This window comes from Rhinolophus sinicus, chromosome 8 (assembly GCF_057876585.1).
Source record: "Rhinolophus sinicus isolate RSI-liver-muscle chromosome 8, RSI-T2T, whole genome shotgun sequence".
Lineage (NCBI taxonomy): Eukaryota > Metazoa > Chordata > Mammalia > Chiroptera > Rhinolophidae > Rhinolophus > Rhinolophus sinicus.
The window spans coordinates 15,438,772-15,460,542 of record NC_142508.1 but is presented as its reverse complement, the minus strand read 5'-3'; the positions used below and the strand labels follow the sequence as shown (position 1 = coordinate 15,460,542).

Sequence of the window (21,771 nt, the reverse complement as noted above, 5' to 3'; positions counted from 1 at the left end):
CCAACTGCTGCTTTTTATATATTTTTTGAGTATTAAGAATAGCAATTTAAAAGGTATTGTCAAGCAGGCTTAGGGTTTGAGCATGTTTAATCAAAAAATGATTTTAATTTGCTGATTTGAATTGAACCCAAAATGTCCCATAAATTATCTTCTTACAGTGAATTTTAATAGTTTGTTTCTGACATTTAATTGGTAGATACATATATAGTACATTTAAAAAATGCCAAATAGAGACATATAACTTAGAAAAAGTTGTATTCCATGTTTTAATTGCCCATGTGTTTCACTATAAATTTTTATCGTCTTAATAGAAGAATTTAATTACTCACAGCCTTACCTTTGTAGTCTGTGTCTAATAAGAGACATTACTGTGGTCCATTTTTATTACCTTCAGTTTCCATCCTGCATTGGCAGCAGTGAAAGTGTACATTTTAAAATTAAATTAACCCTGATAAAAATAGAAAGCCAGGGGGTGACCAGTTAGCTCAGTTGGTTAGAGTGCAGTGCTGATAACACCAAGGTTGCCAGTTTGATCCCCGCATGGGCCACTGTGAGCTGTGCCCTCCTTTAAAAAAAAAAAGGAAAGGCCATTTTGATCCTCAATCCATCTCCCTTATCGGTTCTTCTTGACCAGTTCTCAGTTGTTATTTGCATTTTAAATATAATTTAAAATGGCAGATATTTAACTTTAATAGATTGATCTTCCTTATTATTTTTAAATTTTTATTTATTTTTTTTAGACTTGAGCTGGCCTCTTTATCAATCTTCTTTATTATTGAATCATATAGTTCTATACTGAATTGTGCCTTCCATAACTTGTTTTGCTTGTCATTTATTTTTCTAGACAATAATAAAAATATTTAAATTACTCACGGAATACCTAGAAGGGTGTTGTGGTTGTATTCTTTTGGTTTCTAGAAACAGAGACTCCTGGCAGCAGCAACTCAAAGCCATCAATTCTATTTTTTTGTTGTTCTCTGAAGTCTCTTCTATTTTATGTCTACAACATTCTTATTTTTGTATTGTTTTTCTTGTATTTCTTAATCTGTATGTCTTTTCTGTTTCATTGGTTCTGTTTACTTACACATTTTTCTGTCTTATAATTTTATATTCATACTGGCCCATCCCATTTCCTATCATAGGTCGCCAGCCAGCTTAGGTAGTTGTCATTGAGGTAATTGTAAGGCAAAGTCACAGGTACAAAAACATCGCTGCCTACGATTGCTCCAGTAGCAGAGGCTGAAGATGGAATATTTCTCCTTTTAGGAACCAGAGATAGTGAACGGGTATTGTGATTGACATATGAGAGGTTAACGCCTCTTGCTTAGTCCTGAGAATTAGAAGGAAAGGCTGTATCAGTAGTGATGGTATGCTTTATAGGTCTTTGGGAAATATTCAAGGAAGGATATAAAGCAGAACTTGTTTTTTAGAATGCTCCATAGTGGTTCTGTTGGTGAAGGGCTAATGTTAATAGTTATTGCCCTAAACTAGTTCCTCAGTTGTCTTGCAGGAGAGTGGAAATGGATTGAGGGGAGAAATATCTCAGAGGGAGTTAAAGACAATCTGCAGTTGACTTGAAGCTTTGAGAGGCGATCTGTCACTTAAAATTTTAAAGAGGCAATAAGTCTTTGTTAGTTGCTTCTCCACACCTCTTACGTCTTTAAAAAGAAGGAAAAGAGTCTGATGTAATCATCTGATGATAATGTCAGTTTACCATAAATATGGAAAGTTTGTTGTTTGAGTTTCTTCACATATTTACTGTGATTTTTGCTTTATTTTTGCTTGATTCGTTAAGACTCACAACTTATAATATCAGCATAGTTTGAAAACTATTACTGTATAATTATTGTTTTCACTCAGTTAATACTTTTTGCTTTAAATTCCCCCTAATTTTACAAAATCTGTATCTGCCTGTATATCTTTTATCTGTCATGAATCACTTTGTTATTGTGTAATGTGCCTTCCTGTAAATAGTGATGTTTCTACTATTCACCTAATCCAAATGATATCCTATTCTGTTATTTTAGGGCACTTACAAGTATGACTGTAATAGATGCTTGGTGTTAATATTGTCATTTTATTTTAAATTTTCTGTTTTTAATGTTTCCTGCTTTTATTTAATCTTTTATTTCCTGTTTTTTGCTATATGTTCTTTTTGTTGTTGGTATTCTGTCTCAAATACTTTAGAAAGTATATAGTATATTTTTACTTTAATCTTGCTTAATTCTAAACTTTAAATAGTATTCTTAAAACTCTTTTCTTGCTACTAAGTTCAGAAGCATTATTCCTAGGTGCTATGGAAGATGATGGAATTAGCTCACTTACATGTCATCTGATTTTCCCCTGCCCAGATTTATTATACTTTTGTGATGTTTGTGGTACCATAGTTATATATTAGGTTTTCTTTCAAGCTTTATAACATTCATACTAGTCATTTTTTTTATCCTAGTTTTTTAGTTTTAGCTTTTAACCATACTGCCATCTTTTCATACATAGTATTTTGTTCTGTTTTGTAATTCATTATTTTAAAAACACCTTTTTCTCTGATTATGAAAGTAACGTGTGACAAGTCTAGAAAATATAAAAAGTACACACAGGAAAAGAAGTCACTGTAATCTTACCATTGAGAGCTACATTAACAATTAAGTATATGTTCTTTGTTTTTTCTCCCCATGAATGAACATTATTATTACATACAACACTGTAAATATACTAAAATTTCTTGTACCTTGTATTTGTTCTTGTGTTTTGTAATTATGACATAAAATTTCTTGTACCATAATGTTAAAAAGTAAATGCTAAAATTCCTTTATAATGCAAAAAACTGTAGCAAATTAGAAATCTTTTTTTGATTAAACATGCTTAAACCGTAAGCCTGCTTGACAATACTTTTTAAATTGCTACTCTTAATACTTAAAATAAATATAAAAAGCAGCACGTGGGCAAAAAAATGTGGAGCAGTTAACATTTTTTTCTGCTAATCAGTACTCAAGATATTATCAGTAAAACCCAGTCAATTTTATATCAAGAATTTGGATACCCAAAAGCTACCTCTAATTTTGTACCAGTAACAAATTTACAATATTTACTATCATAGAAAGCCACGAACTCTTTGTTGTTACAAGTTAGTCGTAAATTCAAGAAAACCGATTATCATTGTATTCCAGGGTGTTATTTTGCATACGGATATTGTTATTGATTTCTAGAGTTATGCTTGTAACTCATAAGCATAAAGAAAAGAATTAAGAACATTTATATAGATGCGGAATTAGTACTACCCATGTATAATGCGCATCCTTATTTTTCCCTCACAAATTTGGGCAAAAAAGTACACATTATACATGGCAAAATACAGTATATTTTTTCTTTTCTCAATTGTTTGAAATGCTACTTTTATCATATTTTAAAATCTTATATATACTGGACATTTTCTGTGTTTCTTATTCTGTTTTATTTTATTTTCTTGTTCAAGTTCCAGACATTATGTAACTTTAATAATTTTAGCATCTGGTAGATTATTCCTCTTTTTGCATATTCATGTTAGCTTGGTGTTTTTTTTTAATTAATTGCTATACTTTTCTTTATCTCAGGAATATTTTAGTGGATAAACCAAATGACCAATCTTCAAGGTGGTCTTCAGAGAGCAACTATCCTCCCCAGGTAAGATTATGTGTAGCTCCTGATAACATTTAGAAGTCAGAATTTAAGCAGACACTTAACTGGTATGTTATCTGGAATCCGTTAACAGTTTATTCAGTCTTTGAAATTGTGAGGTAACTTTTTATTTTCTCTTTTTTTGTTTCAATTTCTGAACAATTTTTATTTCATAGACAAATGCAGTATGGGATATGATGAAACAGGCTTTTTATTAATGTCCACTGGAACATTTGAAATCTAACTTATAGGGTGCCCGGATGGCTCAGTTGGTTAGAGTGCTAGCTCTTAACAACAGGGTTGCCGGTTCGATTCCTTCATGGGCCAGTGAGCTGTGCCCTCCACAACTAATAGATTGAAGACAACCAGCTGCTGCTGAGCTTCCGGAGGGGCAGCCGGATGGCTCAGTTTGTTAGAGCGCAAGCTCTCAACAACAAGGTTGCTGGTTCAATTCCCGCATGGGATGGTGGGCTCTGCCCCCTGCAACTAAAGATTGAAAACGATGACTGGACTTGGAGCTGAGCTGTGCCCTCCACAACTAGATTGAAGGACAACGACTTGGAGCTGATGGGCCGTGGAGAAACACAGTGTTCCCCAATATTCCCCAAGAAAAATTTAAAAAAAAAATCTAATCAATACTTTTTCTGGATTACTAATGATGCAAAATTAAGTTTCTTGATACCATTTGAGGAAAATTTTAACTAAAATGAAATAGTTTTAAGTGCTGTTACCGTTTTGAGCAGTAACCGGTTGAAGCGATGATCTGAGCAGAGGTTGTAACATCTACTGCACTGAAACTCAGGTCATTCTGTGTGTGTTTAAGGAAATACTAGTAAGTTGACTTTTGACTCAGTGACTCAGTGGCTCGCTTTTAGGGAACATAAACTTAATATACTTTATTATTTTACTAATGTAGGATATTTAGATGATGTCAGGACCATGAGCTAAATTCGTTCCTTGACAAGTGGTGTCTGAGGTCATCTGAATTTAAAAATCGCCATTCTCTCAGTTACATACTTTCAGCATTAATTAACACTTATTATGACCATATCCTTGAGGAAATTAATGCTCTGATGGGCAAAGCAGATAAATAAAACTTAACTTTATATTTTTTTTATTCCAGTGTAATTCTTAGAAATGTAGTCTCTGTACTTATAGTTCCTCTTATAATGGTTTTTTACTCTTTGCATACCTTTTGGATCACCTGATGTTTAAATGTTCATTGTAAAATATATGTCCAAAGACTATACAAGTATATTGACAACTTAACATATACAATATGAGTAATAATAAAAGAAACACCTGTTTACTCATCAACCATCTTTAGAAATGGAAAACAACCACAACCTTTTGAGGCCTCCCGTGAACCCCATCTAATGTCTGTCCTCTAACCCCATCCCAGTAACTATTATTCCATATTTTGTTGCTCATTTTCTCAGTGTTAGCTATGTATATGTTTGTAAATATCCTATGATTTAAATTTTGTCTGGCTCTTATTTTACATAAATATCAAATGAATCATTATAAATCTTCTGTGATTTGCATTTTCTTTTGCTTACAATTATGATATTTATTAATGCTTCTGAGTATAATTGTAGCTTGTTAATTTTCACTATGGTTTTGTATTCCACGGTGAGTATGCCAAAATGTAATTTCTCCATTTGGTAGTTGATAGGCTCTTGGGTTTTTTAACAGTGTTTTGCTATTATGAACAACGTACTATGAACATTCTTGTATGTTGTCGCCTAAGACACATGTACAACAGTTTATTTAGCGTATATACCTTGGAGTAGAATTGCTGGATTACAGGGTATATATATGTTCAACTTCTGTAAGGTAAAAGCAAAGCTGTTTTATAAAATGACTGTATAATTTATACCATCAATGGCAGTGGATGAAGTTACTATGCCTTGTATTGTCCCCATCACTTCCCATGGCTGATATTTAGATTTTGCCAGTCTGCTGGATCTTCCATTGTATTAATAACTCACAGGGGTAGGTTCCTGTGAACCTCTGGTCACATTTTCATCTGCTAGTCAACACCTAACCTTACCTTATATGTGTTTCTTTTTAAAGACCTTATTTTATATATGTTGTTTACTCATTAGCAATGAACTCACAGCCAATAGCACTATAACACATGCCTTCGTGAAGCTTATCTAACACATATTTGTTCCATAAGCCACATCGCAGCCGTCTTGTATTTAGAAACACTAGATAGCACTGCAGCACTATAATTGGGAACCAATTTAGACGGCGAAATCACCAGTAGAAAGCACAAAAATATAAAAAATGTAGCACTAAATAGACTATGTAAAGCATACTTGTTTATAGTATGAGAGCTAAAACAAAAACGTATAGTGTCTCTTATTTGACCGAAGCTGAGAGAGCATGCATCAGGAAACTCAGTTTTTTTTTGGCTGCTCTGTGCATATCTGGGAATGACTGAAAGTGCTGCGAGTATTGCTTTTGGTGTTACAAATTTAAGTGAGTAGGCGAATCCATAAATAATGAGCAACTGTACGGTAACTAACAATTCATTTGCTATCTTGAAGAGGTCTGAGAATCAGAAAGAAAGGAAAAGAGGACTCTGAAAAACCAAAATCATCATGATAAAATTTTAGGTCCTGAGGGCCTTTTCTAGAATCTACTTTGGATATAATCTTACTCTATTTGGTTAATTATTTCTTCAGGTTTCAGAAACTGGAAGCAACTTTGTGCATGGGGTGGGGGACATAGCTATAAAAGATAGGCACATGAGCAGCAAGCTGACAACTGACAGTGTCATGAGGGAGAAGACAGAAAAATGTAAGTAACAAATAGAAATACAAAAGTATAACATTTTAGGGGTCCTTAGTATAAGGATAAATAATATTCTATATTCCAGTGGCCTCTAGGATAGTGTTATTCAGTAAACTTTCTGCAGCGATAAAAATATTCTATAATCTACATTGTAGCTACAGGTGGCTACTGAGCACTTGAAATAAGGCTAGTGCAACTGAGGAAAGCAATTTTTAATTTTATTAAATTTGAATGAGTTTAGATTAAATAGCCCCAGCCGGCTGTGTATTAGATTGCGTGGATCTAAGGCATCAGTTACTAGGGTGCACTGTTTGAGGCTCACAGTGCTTTACTCTGTCAGGAAGAAATTTAAATCACGTTTAGTGTATGCAACTTAAGCGCATAAGGAAGTTAATGGCACAGGTTTTCTAGAGAAGGGTGGAAATCAAACTCAAAACGACCCTTAGCTACTCCTTTTCCCAGAATAAGGACTATATGTGTATACATGGGTGCTAGGATGTGTAGAGTGTTTTGAGAATGGTACCCCAGAGTGAGTGAACCCTAAACATCTCTCTCTGAAGCTCATGTTGGGATATGAGTGGGATTTATATGAGAAATACAAGTATTTTTCTTTTAATATATGTCTGTTATTTTTTCCGATGGGTACTAAATTGTCAGGACATAAATACTTACTAAGTTATTTGGACCTAACTAGTGATTTAGTACATATCCACAGACATACACAGATGTATAATCTGGACTTTTTGAGTTTCATTTCCATACTGCCTAACAGTTTCTTTGCTAGTCCTTCCCATCAGAGTAAATGATAGTCCCAATACCTTGTTATTTAAATCAGAAACTAAATCATCATCCTTGTTACCTCTGTCTCCCCTCCCTATATCCAACTATTACTAAATCCCATCCATTCTTTCTCCAAAATATATGTTAAAACTGCCCAATCGTCTCCTTCTCCACACCATTTTAGTCCTAGTTTCCATCATCTCATATCTGCCTGAGGCTGTAATAGCATTCTAACTGCCAGTTCCTCTTATCCATTCTCCACAAAGCACACTGTGTGTGTGTGTGTGTGTGTGTGTCTCAGTGTGTCATAGCATAGAATGACGTGCATGACGTGGTGACCGCCTACCTCTTCAATCTCAATATATACCATTCTTTACCTTGCTTATTACGAGGCTTCAACCATGCTAGCCTCTTAGCAGTTCCTAGAACTCATTTTGCGTTAGCCTTTATGATGGCTGGCTATGTGTAGTAGTTGAATAGTACTCCCTTCCAACCCCCAAAACAAAACAGACCAAAAAAAAAGATATAGAACCTCAGAATGTGACCTTATTTGTAATAAATATCTTAACGGATATAGTTAAGATAAGGATGTCAAGGTGAGATCATCCTGGATTAAGCTGGACCCTAAATCAAGTGTCATTATTAGACACAGAAAAAGAGAAGACACAGAGACACACAAGGAAGAAGGCCATGCAGAAGTGGAGGCAGAGCTTGGAGTTGTGCTACCACACGCCAGGGACACTTAGGAGCCACTGGCACAGGCAAAGAAGGATCCTCTCCTAGAGCTTTTTGAGAGAACATGGTCCTGCCGACACCTTGGTTTCAGACCTCTGGCCTCCAGAACTGTGAGAGAATATATTTCTGTTGTTTTAAGCCACCAAGTTTGTGGTAATTTGTTAACGGCAGCCTGAGGAAACTAATGCATTTTGTCTCATCCTTTAAGTCTCCGCTCCTCGGAGACACTTTTACTTATAGAACCATCTAAAGCTCTACAGTAAGCCCTGCCATCACCTTCCCCTATCGTGTTTTCCTCCTTTACATCATCCTTATTTCTTATAAACTGTAATTATTTATATGATTAAAAATAATTTTTAAAATTATGTTTCTCACATTGTAAAAATCTCTAGGCTGAAATTGTGAACAAATTTTGAACATTAAAATATTTTTTTTTCATTGCTTAATTCTGTGGCTAAATTAAGAACTGTTGTGCTAGTTCATTGATTTTCTGTGCAGGTGCCCACTCCCCTTTGGGTAAAGACATAGTGGTTCATTATGTTTTATTTTTAAATTAAACCTATATAAACAAAATTAAGGGTTGATGTGTAGGGTCAAAGATTGTTTTTCTAAAACATTCTTTTTTTTTTTCAACTTTTATTTATTTTAAGTGTGTTTTTCCAGGACCCATCAGCTCCAAGTCAAGTAGTTGTTTCAATCTAGTTGTGGAGGGTGCAGCTCACAGGGGCCCATGTAGGGTTCAAACCGGCAACCTTGTTGTTAAGAGCATCACAACTGAGCTGAAACATTCATTTTTAATTAATGTTTTTTTCACAGTTTCTATTACTAAATCTATGGCAGTTATTTCTCCAAATGAAAAATAATGGAAACCTATTTAACCATGGGGCAACACTGTTTAATAGTAACACTACTCAGCATTGATGTTCAAAAGTTGCAAAAATGGAAGTTATAACATTTATTAATAAAGTCATAATTATACATTAAAAATTTTACTGACGATGTATTTCTATCGGACTGTTGTGTTTTATTAAAGATTACAGATTTTATATTTTATTTACGTAACTTTTTAATAAATTCAATTTGGTTATTAATAAAATTATATGCATACAAGCAAATGCTTTCTATAGGATTTAGAGGTGTCATAGGGGGGTGATGGATGGTGTACAGCAGATTGTGTAAAGGCCCATTTTTACTAGTTCCAACCCTATGCCTAACTAACCAGTTGTCCGGGAAAACTGACATTTAAATCAAGACGTGAAAGAATGACTGAAGAGAGAAAGGAATAGAAAGGAATGGGAGGGAGTGTGATTTCATGAGAATGACAGAGATATGAATGTTCCTTTGCCTATCTGTGTAGTCTGTTCTCTAATACACAGTTGTATTCTTAAGAAACTTGGAATTACCAAAAGTTGTATTACCACACCTGTTAATTAGATATGGATAAAAATAATTAATGACTGAAGAATAGCAATCTCAATTTTCCTATGCAATTTCTATAATAAAGGAATTTTAATAGTTCACTATCCACAAAACAATGTGGTATATCACATCAAGAAAACCAAGAATAAAAATCATACAATCATCTCATAGATGTAGAAAAAGTATTTGATGAAATTCAACATCCATTTATGATGAAAACTCTCCGCAAAGTGGGCATAGAAGGAAATTACCTAAACATGGTAAAAGGCTATATGACAGGCCCACAGCTAACATCATACTCAGCGTTTCCTTTAAGATCAGGAACAGGACAAGGATGCCCACTCTCCCCACTGTTACTCAGCATGGTACTGGAAGTCCTCGCCACACCAAGCAGGTACAGAAATAAAACACGTCCAAATGGGACAGGAAGAAGTAAAACTGTCACTATCTGCAGACGACATGATACTGTATGTAGAAAACCCTAAAGAATCCACCAAGACATTAATATAATTAATAAATGAATTCTGTAGCCGGATACAAAATTAATATACAAAAATCCATTGCATCTCTATACACTAATAATGAATGATCAGAAGGAGAAATTTAGAAAATAATCCCCTTTACAATTTTATCAAAAAGAATAAAATACCTAGGAATCTACAAATTCAATTCAGTCCCTATTCAAATATCAATGGCATTCTCAGAACTAGAACAAATAATCCTAAAATATATATGGAATCACAAAATAGCACGAATAGCCAAAGATATCTTGAGAAAGAACAAGGTTCATGTACAGTGTTCAGGTTGGTGTAGTTTCCTGGGAAAAAGTGGTAGTGTTAGGATAGCCTTAATAAAAGAAAGTCTGCCAGTGCAGGATGGACAGGATACATCTTATACGTTCTTCTGTTAACAGTCCAAAATTTTAACTTTTCTTAAAGTTTTCTAATTAGTAATATTTGTTTTACATGGAGGAGGATATAATTTGTTTGTTTCCTTTTTTTAGTACTTGATTCTGAAGCTTGAAAGGCCTGCTATAGTCCAGAATATCACGTTTGGAAAATATGAGAAAACTCACGTCTGCAATTTGAAGAAATTTAAAGTCTTTGGTGGAATGAATGAAGAAAATATGACAGAGTTATTGTCCAGGTGAGTTATTATTATGAGGCCGAAAGAATTTTCTTTTAAGCGACCTGCAGTCTTAGTTTAGTCTCTTTGTAGCTAAATCTGAATGGTTTGATTTTTCTTTCAAGGGAGAAAAGAATATTTGCACTTTTCTGTTTGTAGTGCCTTCTTTTGATATTGTGGCTTAGAGTTAGCCTTTTTTTTTTTTTTAACTACCAGATACTAGTTAATATTGTTACCAAACATGAAAGAATAAAAAATTTGGTGCTTTTTTTTTTTAAACTTATTTCAGTCTCATTTTTGAACTGTTAATGACTTCAGAAGTACTTTCAACTTTAATCAAAATCTTTGCTATAATCTTTGCTATAAAAATATAGATTCTATCCAAAACATTAAGTTTGATTCCACTAATCCCGAAATAATATTCTGGGAGTTTACTATAAATTGGAGACTAAAAAGAGAAAAAGTATGTGACTACATCTAGCACAGTATCTACCACCACTTGGAAGGAGCTCAGTAAATTGGAGGTTTAACAACATTGACCACCACGAAAGCAAGTGTTCATGTACCCCATAAATAATGAAAAATCAGATAGCCAATGGAATGGACAAATAAAGCCATGGAGTTTTAGAATATGTTTGTGACGTGGTATGTCCCATTAGAACAGGACTTTATATACATAAATGTTACATTTATACTGTATTTAAGTCATGAAAGTATTTCAGGACATAAGGCAACCTGAAGGTAGGTGACCTTCCCATAAATATTTGTATCAGACCTAGTTGTTTATGTAGAGAGGTGATACGGGTTTATTTTTATTTAGGATAAAGTGGATGCTATTAAACCAACAGAGTCAGGTTGTCCTTGAAAAGGAACATTGGCAACTTAATAAGAATTAAATAATTTTTTGACAGATTCTAATATTTGGCTCTGGTTAAGTTGTAAGATACAGGTGTGAATTGTTTTTTAATTTTCTTCTTACTGCTTGAATATTTTATGTTCTGTTCAGCTGTACAGTAAGGACACTAGGTCATCACACATTTTCGTTCTTTAATTAACATTGAACATTTTTCATTAGGAGAATACAATAATAATGTAGTTGATGTGACTGTATAAGTTTTGACCTATATTCTTATGTTCAACTACTTCTTTACATTGTCTTGGTCGTATATTTTGAGCATTGGTTTCACCTTAAAATCTGAGTATGATATTGATCTGCGTTTTAGTGCATTTACTAAATTATGAAGTCAGATTTGGTAACTTTTTGTTTTCCTCTACAGTGGCTTAAAGAATGATTATAACAAAGAAACATTCACCTTAAAGCATAAAATTGATGAACAGATGTTTCCCTGTCGATTCATTAAAATAGGTAAGGTTTTTAGCATTCTGGAAAAGAAATCAGTTTTTTATAACATCAGTTAGGAAACTACAGCCTCTGTGGGCTAAATGAATCTTGCGGGCCCCTTCTTGTTGTTTTTTAAATAAAATTTTATGGGAACACTGCCACTCAGGTTGCTTGCATCATGTCAGCCTTTGTACTACAAAGTCGAATACTTGAAAGAGAGCACACAAGTCCACAAAGCCCTCAATGTTTACTGTTTGAACCTTTACAGAAAACGTTTTCTGGCCCCTGCTTTATAAATCTCTGAGTAAGTGACAGTTATTTCAAGTGGGACCTTTTCTAAATCTTTTCTCATTTGAAAGTTTCTTAGAAGGTTTTATGAAATCTAGTGATTTGATTGCCTGCAGTATGTTTTGGAAGGTTTACCAGTTCTAAAGCTATAACATTTTGAAATCAAATACTGTGAATTCCTTAAGGCAGTATGGTTATTTTCTATTCTGTTCTTTTGTATTTATTTTTTTTTTGGTTAAATGTTGGTTAAACACATAAAACTAATTTCATGACCCTAAGTAATAAGTTGCAAAGTAATGTTTGAAAAATATTACACTACCTAAGGCATGTGTTTGTTTATGAAGTGTTTTAGCTTAAGAAAGTATTTGTAATGCCTCTTCAAAATTAGTATTTTTAGAGTTATTTTGGCTTTTTTATAAGATTTATTGTTTTTAGAAAGTAAGAAAGTTAAGGACTCAAATCTTTTAATTTCCATCGATATTGCATACCTTTGAAAATATTATGTTAAAATTGGGGTTAAAATGAATCAGATTTCTCTAAGAATAATAATAAAAGCCAGAATCCCATGTTTTGATTTGGGAGAAAAATTTCTCTTTTGGTACAAGCAGTATACTTCATACTCCTTGTTTGTTATTCTCTCAAGAATTGGCCTGTTCATTTAATTAAGTCAAGTAGTTCTATTAGGCAAAAAGAATATCTGAGGTCTTAATAAAAACTATTTATAGAGGGAAAACTATTTCAATGGTTGGGCCGTCCAGTGTGCTACTTTTTTTTTTTTTTTTTTTAACTATAGTTTCTGTTGTTATAATAAATAATTGTAAATAAAAATTCATGTCCTATTTTCCTGTGAGAATTTATGAACAAGCACGTTTTTTTGGGTTTTTTTTGGAGTAAATGTAACTCTTGGTTGTTTCTTGTTTTGTACTGAGGAGTATTCTTTCCTCAGCATACAGACCCCTCAGTTCTTCTACACTCGTGTATAGCTTTAACAATTCTATAATCTTATATGTCAAATGTACAAGCAGTAAAAATATATTTTCACATAATACATTAATATTTTACAGTTTTAAACTACTTATTCAACTTTTGTTTTGCTTACTCATGCAAAATAAAATGTTCTCTTGTTTTTTGAAGTTCTTTTTTTAGTACATTTCCTACAGTCATTAGTTTTCTTTGAAGGAAAATACTACTGTTGTTTCTGTAGTTCTTCATCTTCTAGTATTATTCATTAGAAGAAGGATGAATAAAAGATTGTTTCACATAGTCATAGTTTCACATAGTTTCTTCCCTTAAAATTGTATAAGACAGCAGAGATCTCTTATGGAGCAAGCATATATTCAGCTGCCTGAAAACAGGAAATGGGACCTTTTCCAGCCCTTTTTGTCAGCCTTTTAATTATAGGGCATGATGATGTTCTTTTCCATAGTGGGTTAGTTTTATGGTATTTAGGCAAAATGTTCATTAGAGCTTTCCAAATAATTGTAGATACTTATTAACTCAGTTGATATTTTGGATATTAATATTTAGATAACTTCATATTTCTGACTTTTCTGTTAAAAGATATTGATGGTGGTCTGCAGTATCTTTGCTTTCTAACCTTTTCCCAACATTCTCTTGATAAATTTATTTTTTTAATGATATATAAGGAAACAAATTAAAAGCTTGTATGTTAGGTTAGTATTTTTAGTTTATTATTCCTCTCTTTTCTTTAAAAATCATTTCAATGAAACACTTATTTGTTTACCTAGTTGGTAGTTAGATTTCTCCTTGAAAGAAAATGTGTTTGAATATTTCACATTTATGTGCTGTAGTGATATGTTTGAAAGATCTTGCTTTATTTTTAAAAAGTTTATCCATAAACAACACAATTTCTAAATATAGTCAGTCTTCAATTATGCACAGCAATGGAGGGGAACAGGAGCAAGACTAACTCAATGACAGATTATCTTCTAATCATGCACTGATGTCTAAATAGGATCATTTTCATTGATAATGAATATAATATATTCATTAATTTGGCTTACACCAAATTTAAGTAAGTTTAAGTAATATAAGCTCATATTTATGAAGCAAATTGTTGTCTTTTTTTGTGCATTTTTATACTTATGTTTATATAACTCTTGTTTACATGCCTTCTTAAGTGTAGTGTTCTGGGTACTATAGAAGAATATGCACAAGTATAATTTGAACCATCATGTCATTTCAGCAATCATTTAGAACTTCTTACATTTTCATTGTTTTTGCTAGTTTATAAGTGCCTTCACATGTGGTATCTCGTTTGAACATTATACTGGCAGATAAAATCTTTACTTTTTTGGTTGAGGAAACTGAGAGGTAGAAGTTACGTGATGTGTCCCAGGCTACACAGCAAATAGGTGATGGATCAAAAACATAGCATTTGGTAGATGCTTTCGGGTATGTTCTTGTACTGCTTTGAAGTAATAAGAATAGTAGTTATTGTTTACGAAGCATTCGCCTAACACTCTGTGAGGTAGACATTCTTACACTCACTTTACAGATGAGGAAACTGAAGTTTAGAGGTTAAAGGTCTGGTCCAAAACCATACAGGTAATAAAGCGTCAAGATGGGATACCCACTTAAGTCTACTTCCAAAAGCTGAGTTCTCTTACTATGTGACATGTGTAAGTTGTGTTTCCTCAGGTAGATTGTGAAATCTTTGGGGATAGCACCCTGTCTTCTATTTCCTAAAATTTCAAAAGCACCAAGCAAACTGCTTGCCTCATTAGAGATGCTGTATATATACTTATGGAGTTTATTTTACAGGTTGTTTAGAGGGCTTAATCAGTGGCTTCATGAACTTGATGCAAGAAAAGTTACATCTTCATGTTCTCTAACCTCTAATGTATTTAGCATTTCTTCCGATAATGAATATAGGCAATCATTCATAATAACATTAGCAATACTTGTGACTTGTCAAAGATAGAAGTTACAGATTTTTCCCATCACGTTATAGCATGGCAAATATTCTCGTAACTTTGAAATTATGGCAATTATTAGACTTGCCTCTAGATCTTGTTATCTAATGTGTTAGTCATAATTTTCTTTTCATTTTATATTTCAATACAGTTGACTTGTCCTGTAATCCTACGTATTTTCCTTTATACATTTAAATCTGAGGGGGGCTGTCAAAGGGTTCACTGAAAAGCCAATCGGGGGTTCATGGCACAAAAAAGGCAAAGAGCTCATTTTGAGTGATGTTTTTGACAGGACTTAATGTGGAGTTGAGAGTTGACCTTAAAAGAAGCTTGGTTGCAATAAGGCCTGTAAGTAAAAGGAAAATTAGTAGAGGAGAATGATTAATTGGGAGACTAGATTCGAGAGAGCAGCTTAAAAATTTGGAAAGGAAAACTTCCTCTGGGAAATTAGATCAGATGAGAGAAAACCTAAGTGGAGGGTACTGGTTACAGATGACCAGAGGGGTTTACATCGTGATTCATAGTCAAGATAGTAGCTGTGTGTGGAAATTAGTAAGGTGTAATAGGGGCAGAGGAGGGGCTTGGTTGGACTCTTGGAAAGATTCGGGGGCTGGGGTCCTGGGTTTTGGTAGATGGGATGAGTTGGAGTTTTGTGAAGTTTTGGGGTTGTCACAGCCTGGATGGTTGTGGAGATTTCAGGGAGAAGCTTTGGCCTGCATTCTGGCTTCAGCCTGCATTCTGGATTCTTAGGAGTGTTTAGAAGTGTAGGATGAGTCCTAAGTCTGGGGGTGGAAGGGTGGGGAGGTGCCCTGGTTGTGGCTTTTCATGAGAACATGTGGAAAGGTAACATTTTAAAAGTGTACTATTAAAAGGAAAATTAATACACTAATAACAGCTAATAATAACAGTAGTAGTTATCTTTTATTGAGTACTTACTATGTGCCAGTTACTGTGCTAAGTGCTTTGTGTACTTATCCTGCTAATTATTTCTACAGTAGAATACTGGTAGATGCACTCTTTCAGAATGGTTCATCTTGGATTTTTAGGGTCTTCTGGAACCTGATCTTACAGTTGCTAGCATCCTGTCATGCCTATTTTAGCCATCTAGACAAGAGTTTGCCACGTGATATTGCGAAAGCACATTGGATGTGTCACAGATGTGTTTCATTATGTTGAGATGTTGACCCCTCCGCCCCCCAATCCTAGAGCAGCAGGAGCCTGCATCCTAGTATCCTGTGTGTCATAAAAGTAGCATTTTCTATGCATGCCATTATGAAAAAGGATGGGAGCACTGATCCTGATCATATCTGTGTCTCATTTTCCCAAGGGGAAAAATGGTGGTCGAATCTGAGGAAACGAACTCTTAACCTCAGGAATGTGTATCAGGAATTTCTAATCTTTTTATCTGAGGTGGGAGCAAAGGTATCTCTTACTGGGGAATAAAGAATGTGTGCTTGAAGCTGCAATTCACATTTAGATTTCTGACATATACATACTATGTCTGATATGCATTATTAGTGTTGTTAATACCACCAAATATTGTTAAAATTAAAAATGGGTATACATCATTCTGCTCATTCTGTATATGTCCCTTCAATCTGTTAAAAATTAACTATAGTTGACCCTTGAACAACGTGAGTTTGAACGACGTGGGTCCACCTACACGTGAAGTTTTTCAATAAACGTGCAGTCAGCCCTCTGTATCCCCGGATTTCACATTCCAGGACTTAACCAACTGTGGATCAAAAAACTGTATTTTCAGTTAGCAGTTGGGAATCCACGGATACAGAAGGCCAACTGTATGCATTCATCTATACCATTTTATATAAGGGACTTGAGCATCTGTAGATTTTGGTGTTTGTGGGGGTTCCTAGAACCATTGCTCCAAGGATACCAAGGGGTGACTGGAATTTGGGGGAGCCAGAAGTTACATGTGGATTTTTGACTGCCGGCGGATCAGGCCCCGTACAGTTCAAGGGTCAACTGCATGTTCTTCGTTCATCTGTAATATATGGTGTTCTCATGAGATAGCTTCCTAATTAACCTCCCTTCCCACAGCATTCTTTGAAAGGTGTTCAGAATTAGAACTAATTTTATTCTAGAAATATTCTGTTGGGCCATCAGGTATATAGAAGAAATCTCAGTAAAACACAATTGCTCGAAAGGTTTTAATAAATGAACATTTTACTGGTACTTGAATGGATATAATGGAAGATTTTTTTTTCCTCCTGATTTTATTGATCTTGAGAATGGATTTCAGATCTCTAATTAATGTTAGATGTCTGGTTACACTTATAAACTATGTTCTTGGGACCTTGGGTTTATAATTGTTTTATTCTCTTAAAAACACTACTTGATGGTTATTGCTGTGATACCGTAGATGAACTTTTAAAATGGTACTGCTCCATAAAGAAATGAATGCCGAAACAATGATGATGATTTAGTATTCATTGATACAAAACTTTCTGAAAATTTTATTTGCATATGTAAACTGAAAGCCATATGAAGCATCCCAGGAGCCCTTCATGCGTCTTAATGGCTGGTTGCTGCAGCCTGTGTCTGTCATCACTCACACAGCTTTCTTTAGATGACAGTATGCAAATGTGTCTACTACATCTTAGCTCCTCATTGGGGCCAATAATTCTAAAAAAGAGCGGTGGACTTTGAAATTAGTGGCCCTGATGTCAGATATAATGGACATTCTGTTTTGATACTTAATCAAAATTTGACAAGTGTTAGTTTCTTAAAGGTAATTGCATCATTTACTCTGAACCGTATTAGTGTTACATTAAGATCCACTGGCCTTTCTTGCATTTTGAATGAGTCTTTTACTCATGCATGATTTTGTGACATCATTCATTGGTCGTTTAGGAAATACGATGCACTGAGTTATGCAGATCTTCCAAATGTTAAAACATTTTGTTATAGAATATTTTTTTAAAAAATCACACTCATTAGCATCACTGAAGTCATCAGAAAAGTCTTAAGTATTGGGAAGTAGTTAGGCTCACAGCAGTGGATATGAATTTTCCAAAATTTCTAATTTTCCCTTGAAAGCTTGCATTCTATCGTTGGCAGCAAATAGTTGTTTTCTTTGAAATGACAGGTAAGTGTCTGGCAAATACCCAAATCTAAATAATCATTGATGGTCTTTCTTTTTAAGAAAAAGTGGTATCCTGTAGGGGATGGGGGACAAGTGGCTGTTTCAGCTCACAACTCTTAACAACTGTACAGGCCACTTGGGCCCTTGTAGTAACCATCATGCTTTGGTTGCAGCAAATGTGCTTTATGTGGACCTCCCACGGTGTCACACAGAATACTAAAAGGTGTGTACTTAATGATAGGGATTTAAGATTAGTTTTTACTGCATCAGGACATTCTTAAATGAATTGTTTTTTTTTAACTGCAAGTGTGTGATGGTGCAGAACACAGTGCGATGTGTACTACAGTAAGGAATACTAGTTCACTTTAGTGCTCCTGCTTTCCGTGGCACTACCAAGGTGCCAGCAGTTTTACTCATCTTTGCCTTTGCACCATCAATGCAAATGTCCACACACACACACACACACACACACACACACACACACTCCCACCCCCCAGCCTTATTATGAAAGACAGTTTTGACTGCATGGGGCCTCCTGTTGGAAATCCGCAGGAGCCCACGGATCACATGTTAAAAACCCTCCTCTGTTCTGTCATTCCTGATGGGAAATGTTGTCTCATCCTACGTTAAATTCCTCTGACTCCTTAAGAGATGTTTGGATACGCTTTTCCAGCGATTACCTCCCTTTTCCTTCACCATCAAACTTATAATTGCTATATCTTTTTAGTATGTTTATTTTCTTATTATTTTGGGTATTCTTGTGTTGCTTATTTTCAGATCACTTGTTCAGTTACATGTCAAGAAAAAAATGGATATTTGCCATTGGGATTTTGATTGAGATTACATTAAATTTATAATGAATTTGAGGGGAATTGACATTTTTACAACATCGAGTTTTCCCATCTAGGAACATAGTATGTCTTTTCATTTATTCAGTTCTTAACTAAAATTTTGTATTTTATTAAATGGATCTTAACTGTCTTTGCTGTTATAAAGGGGCCTTTTTCCATTATATTTTCTAGTTGGTTATTATAGGTGCAGGGAAAGTTGATTTTCATGTTTACCTTGCATGTACATTTTTAAAAGTTTTTCAATTGAATTTCTTGAATTTTTTTAGGTAGATAGCAATATCATCTTCAAGTGATAATAGTTTTTCTTAATTTCCTTTTTTTTTTCTTTATTGCATTGGCTAAGATCTCCCATATAATATTTCATAGAGATACTGGGCCTCTTTTGCTTGTTCCTGACTTGAGAGGCAATACTTACTGTTTCTCCATTAGGTATTTTTGAGGTTTTTGATAACTTTTTTAAAAAAAAACTAGCTAAGAAAATTTTGATTTACCTTTTATTTCTTATGTATTAAAAGCTTTTTAAGACTAGTAAAAAGTAAATTTTATTAGTTTACTCCTAGCACCATTTGAGGTGATCAAATTAGTTTCTCTTTTACTTTGTTAACATTGTGAATTGTTTTAAAATAGCTCTCCTATTATCGAACCATCATTCCATTCCTGGAATGAACTTTATTTAGTTACAGTTAAAACCTAGACTTTTTTTGCGCCTTTTTTTTTTTTTTTTTTTTAATTTTGAATATAGTCTCATAGCCGAGATTGGCGTTCAATCCTTTTTCTTCTGGTTTTGTTTTTAGGACTATTAATACGGTAAGGAATTGAACTTTCAGTCTCTTTCTGTCCTCTGATATAGTTTAAATTACATAATAGTTATTTGTTTCTTGTGGGTTTGGTAAAGTTTGCCTGCGAAAATCATCTAGCCCTCTCCTGTTTTGGGGAGGATTTATGAGTGACCACTTTGAATTGATCTTACAATGTTTTTATAATTAAAGAAACTTCATGCTAGCATGGGTCATGTTTCTTTTTGCTACTGTAGGTTCGGCACCTAATAGTTCAGTGCTAGGCATACAGAAAGTGTTCACAAAATTTGTTGAATGAATCCAAATAGGCTTGAATAGTGATTTTACTTTGCTGAAGTTTTATTTGAACTATGTTAATTTTTCTTTTTTTTCTTTCTTTCTTTTTTTTTTCCTCCCCCAAAGTTCCACTCTTATCCTGGGGACCCAGCTTTAACTTTAGCATCTGGTATGTTGAACTTAGTGGCATTGATGATCCTGATGTAGTACAACCCTGTCTCAACTGGTATAGCAAGGTAGGACTGTATTTAACAACCCTGCTTGTGTGTTTCTGTTGACTGTAAAGGAAGAATTGTGTCAGTCTCTTGTCTTCATTGAGAATAATTTAAAATACTGAGAGTAGTGATAATCATTATGATTAATCAACTAACAGTTATTAAGCATTTACATTCCGTCAGCTTTTAAGCAATCTTTATAACTTATTTAATCATTACCACGCTGAGATTAGTATAATTACTATCCATATTTTACAGATGATGAAATGGAGCAATGGGAGGTTAAGTATTTTGCCTAAGGTCACACAGTTGTAAAGTGTTCAAGCCAGTATATAAGCTCAGGCATTCTGATTCCAGAGTCTTCCATTATATTATTATATCCATATGGCCCAGAGTTTTGTTTTTAAGTTATATTGATAGAAATATTTCAACACAGTTTTTAGTGGGGTAGTTGTGGTTCTAAATTGCTTTTATAATACATCCCGCTATTGTGTTTGTGTTGATTAAAGTAGAAATTTTTACTTTTCCTTTTAAAGAATTTGAAATAGTTTCTATAAATATTATGATCTTGTGCTTACAGGAAGAATAAAAATTATATTTAACAGTTTTATTCATAGGTCAATTTTATACAGTAGATACAGCCTGAAAAATGTGAATTTAAATTACTAAGAAATAGGTCTTTTGGGGTTTTTTGAACACCTATTATATACTTCATTTTTCTTTTTAATGTTTATTTATTTGACTCTTGGATAATTTTTTTTTCTGAGGGTGGGACTCTCTTCCTTGTCATGGTGATAAAGCTTTAGTCTAATCACCAGTTCCTGGTATTTTATTTGCAAGAAGGGGTAAACTGATCTACTCATAGGAGATTGGGTAGCAATGTAGGTCTTTGTAAGGTTTTTAAAATGGAATTTCAGTTCTTTTCTGGTCAGCTTAATTGAGGAACTTTCTGTTTGACTACCATGTTTCCCTTAAAATAAGACCTAGCCGGACCATCAGCTCTAATACATCTTTTGGAGGAAAAATTAATATTACACCCAGTCTTATATAAGACCTAGTATTATATTATACTGGTATTATGTTATGTTATATTACATAAGACCTGGTATTATATTAATTATATTCTATTATATTACATTACATTAGACCACGTCTTATATTATATAAGTCTTATTTTAATATAAGACCGGGTCTTATATTAATTTTTGCTCCAAAAGACTCATCCAAAAGAGCTGATGGTCTCCTAGGTCTTATTTTCGTGGAAACACAGTAATTTGTTTTTGGCATTTCATTATATTCAATTTAAAATAAAGGGTGACTTTTAGTATTTTCTGTATTTATCATATATTTTTGGATTTCTTATAACATTGTAAGTTCCTGCAAGTTAGATACGATATTTTTAAACATTGAAAATCATCTTACAGTGTTATGCACATAATAGATAGTAT

The 21,771-nt window shown here is 33.8% G+C and overlaps 1 protein-coding gene across 7 annotated transcripts in view; it reads left to right on the top strand.

Annotated features, from left to right (window-relative positions):
* The window catches only part of MKLN1 (muskelin 1), a 283,828-nt gene that overhangs the window by 170,321 nt on the left and 91,736 nt on the right, over positions 1 to 21,771 (top strand). For 6 of the 7 annotated variants that reach the window (XM_074315595.2, XM_074315599.2, XM_019751074.3 and 3 more), the window contains 4 exons: positions 3,591 to 3,660; positions 10,394 to 10,536; positions 11,793 to 11,881; positions 20,235 to 20,344. In XM_074315595.2, the coding sequence (XP_074171696.1) occupies positions 3,591 to 3,660; positions 10,394 to 10,536; positions 11,793 to 11,881; positions 20,235 to 20,344 (412 nt within the window). Of the gene's footprint in view, positions 1 to 3,590; positions 3,661 to 10,393; positions 10,537 to 11,792; positions 11,882 to 20,234; positions 20,345 to 21,771 lie in introns of those variants that run through there. The other variant, XM_019751101.3, reaches the window with a different exon arrangement.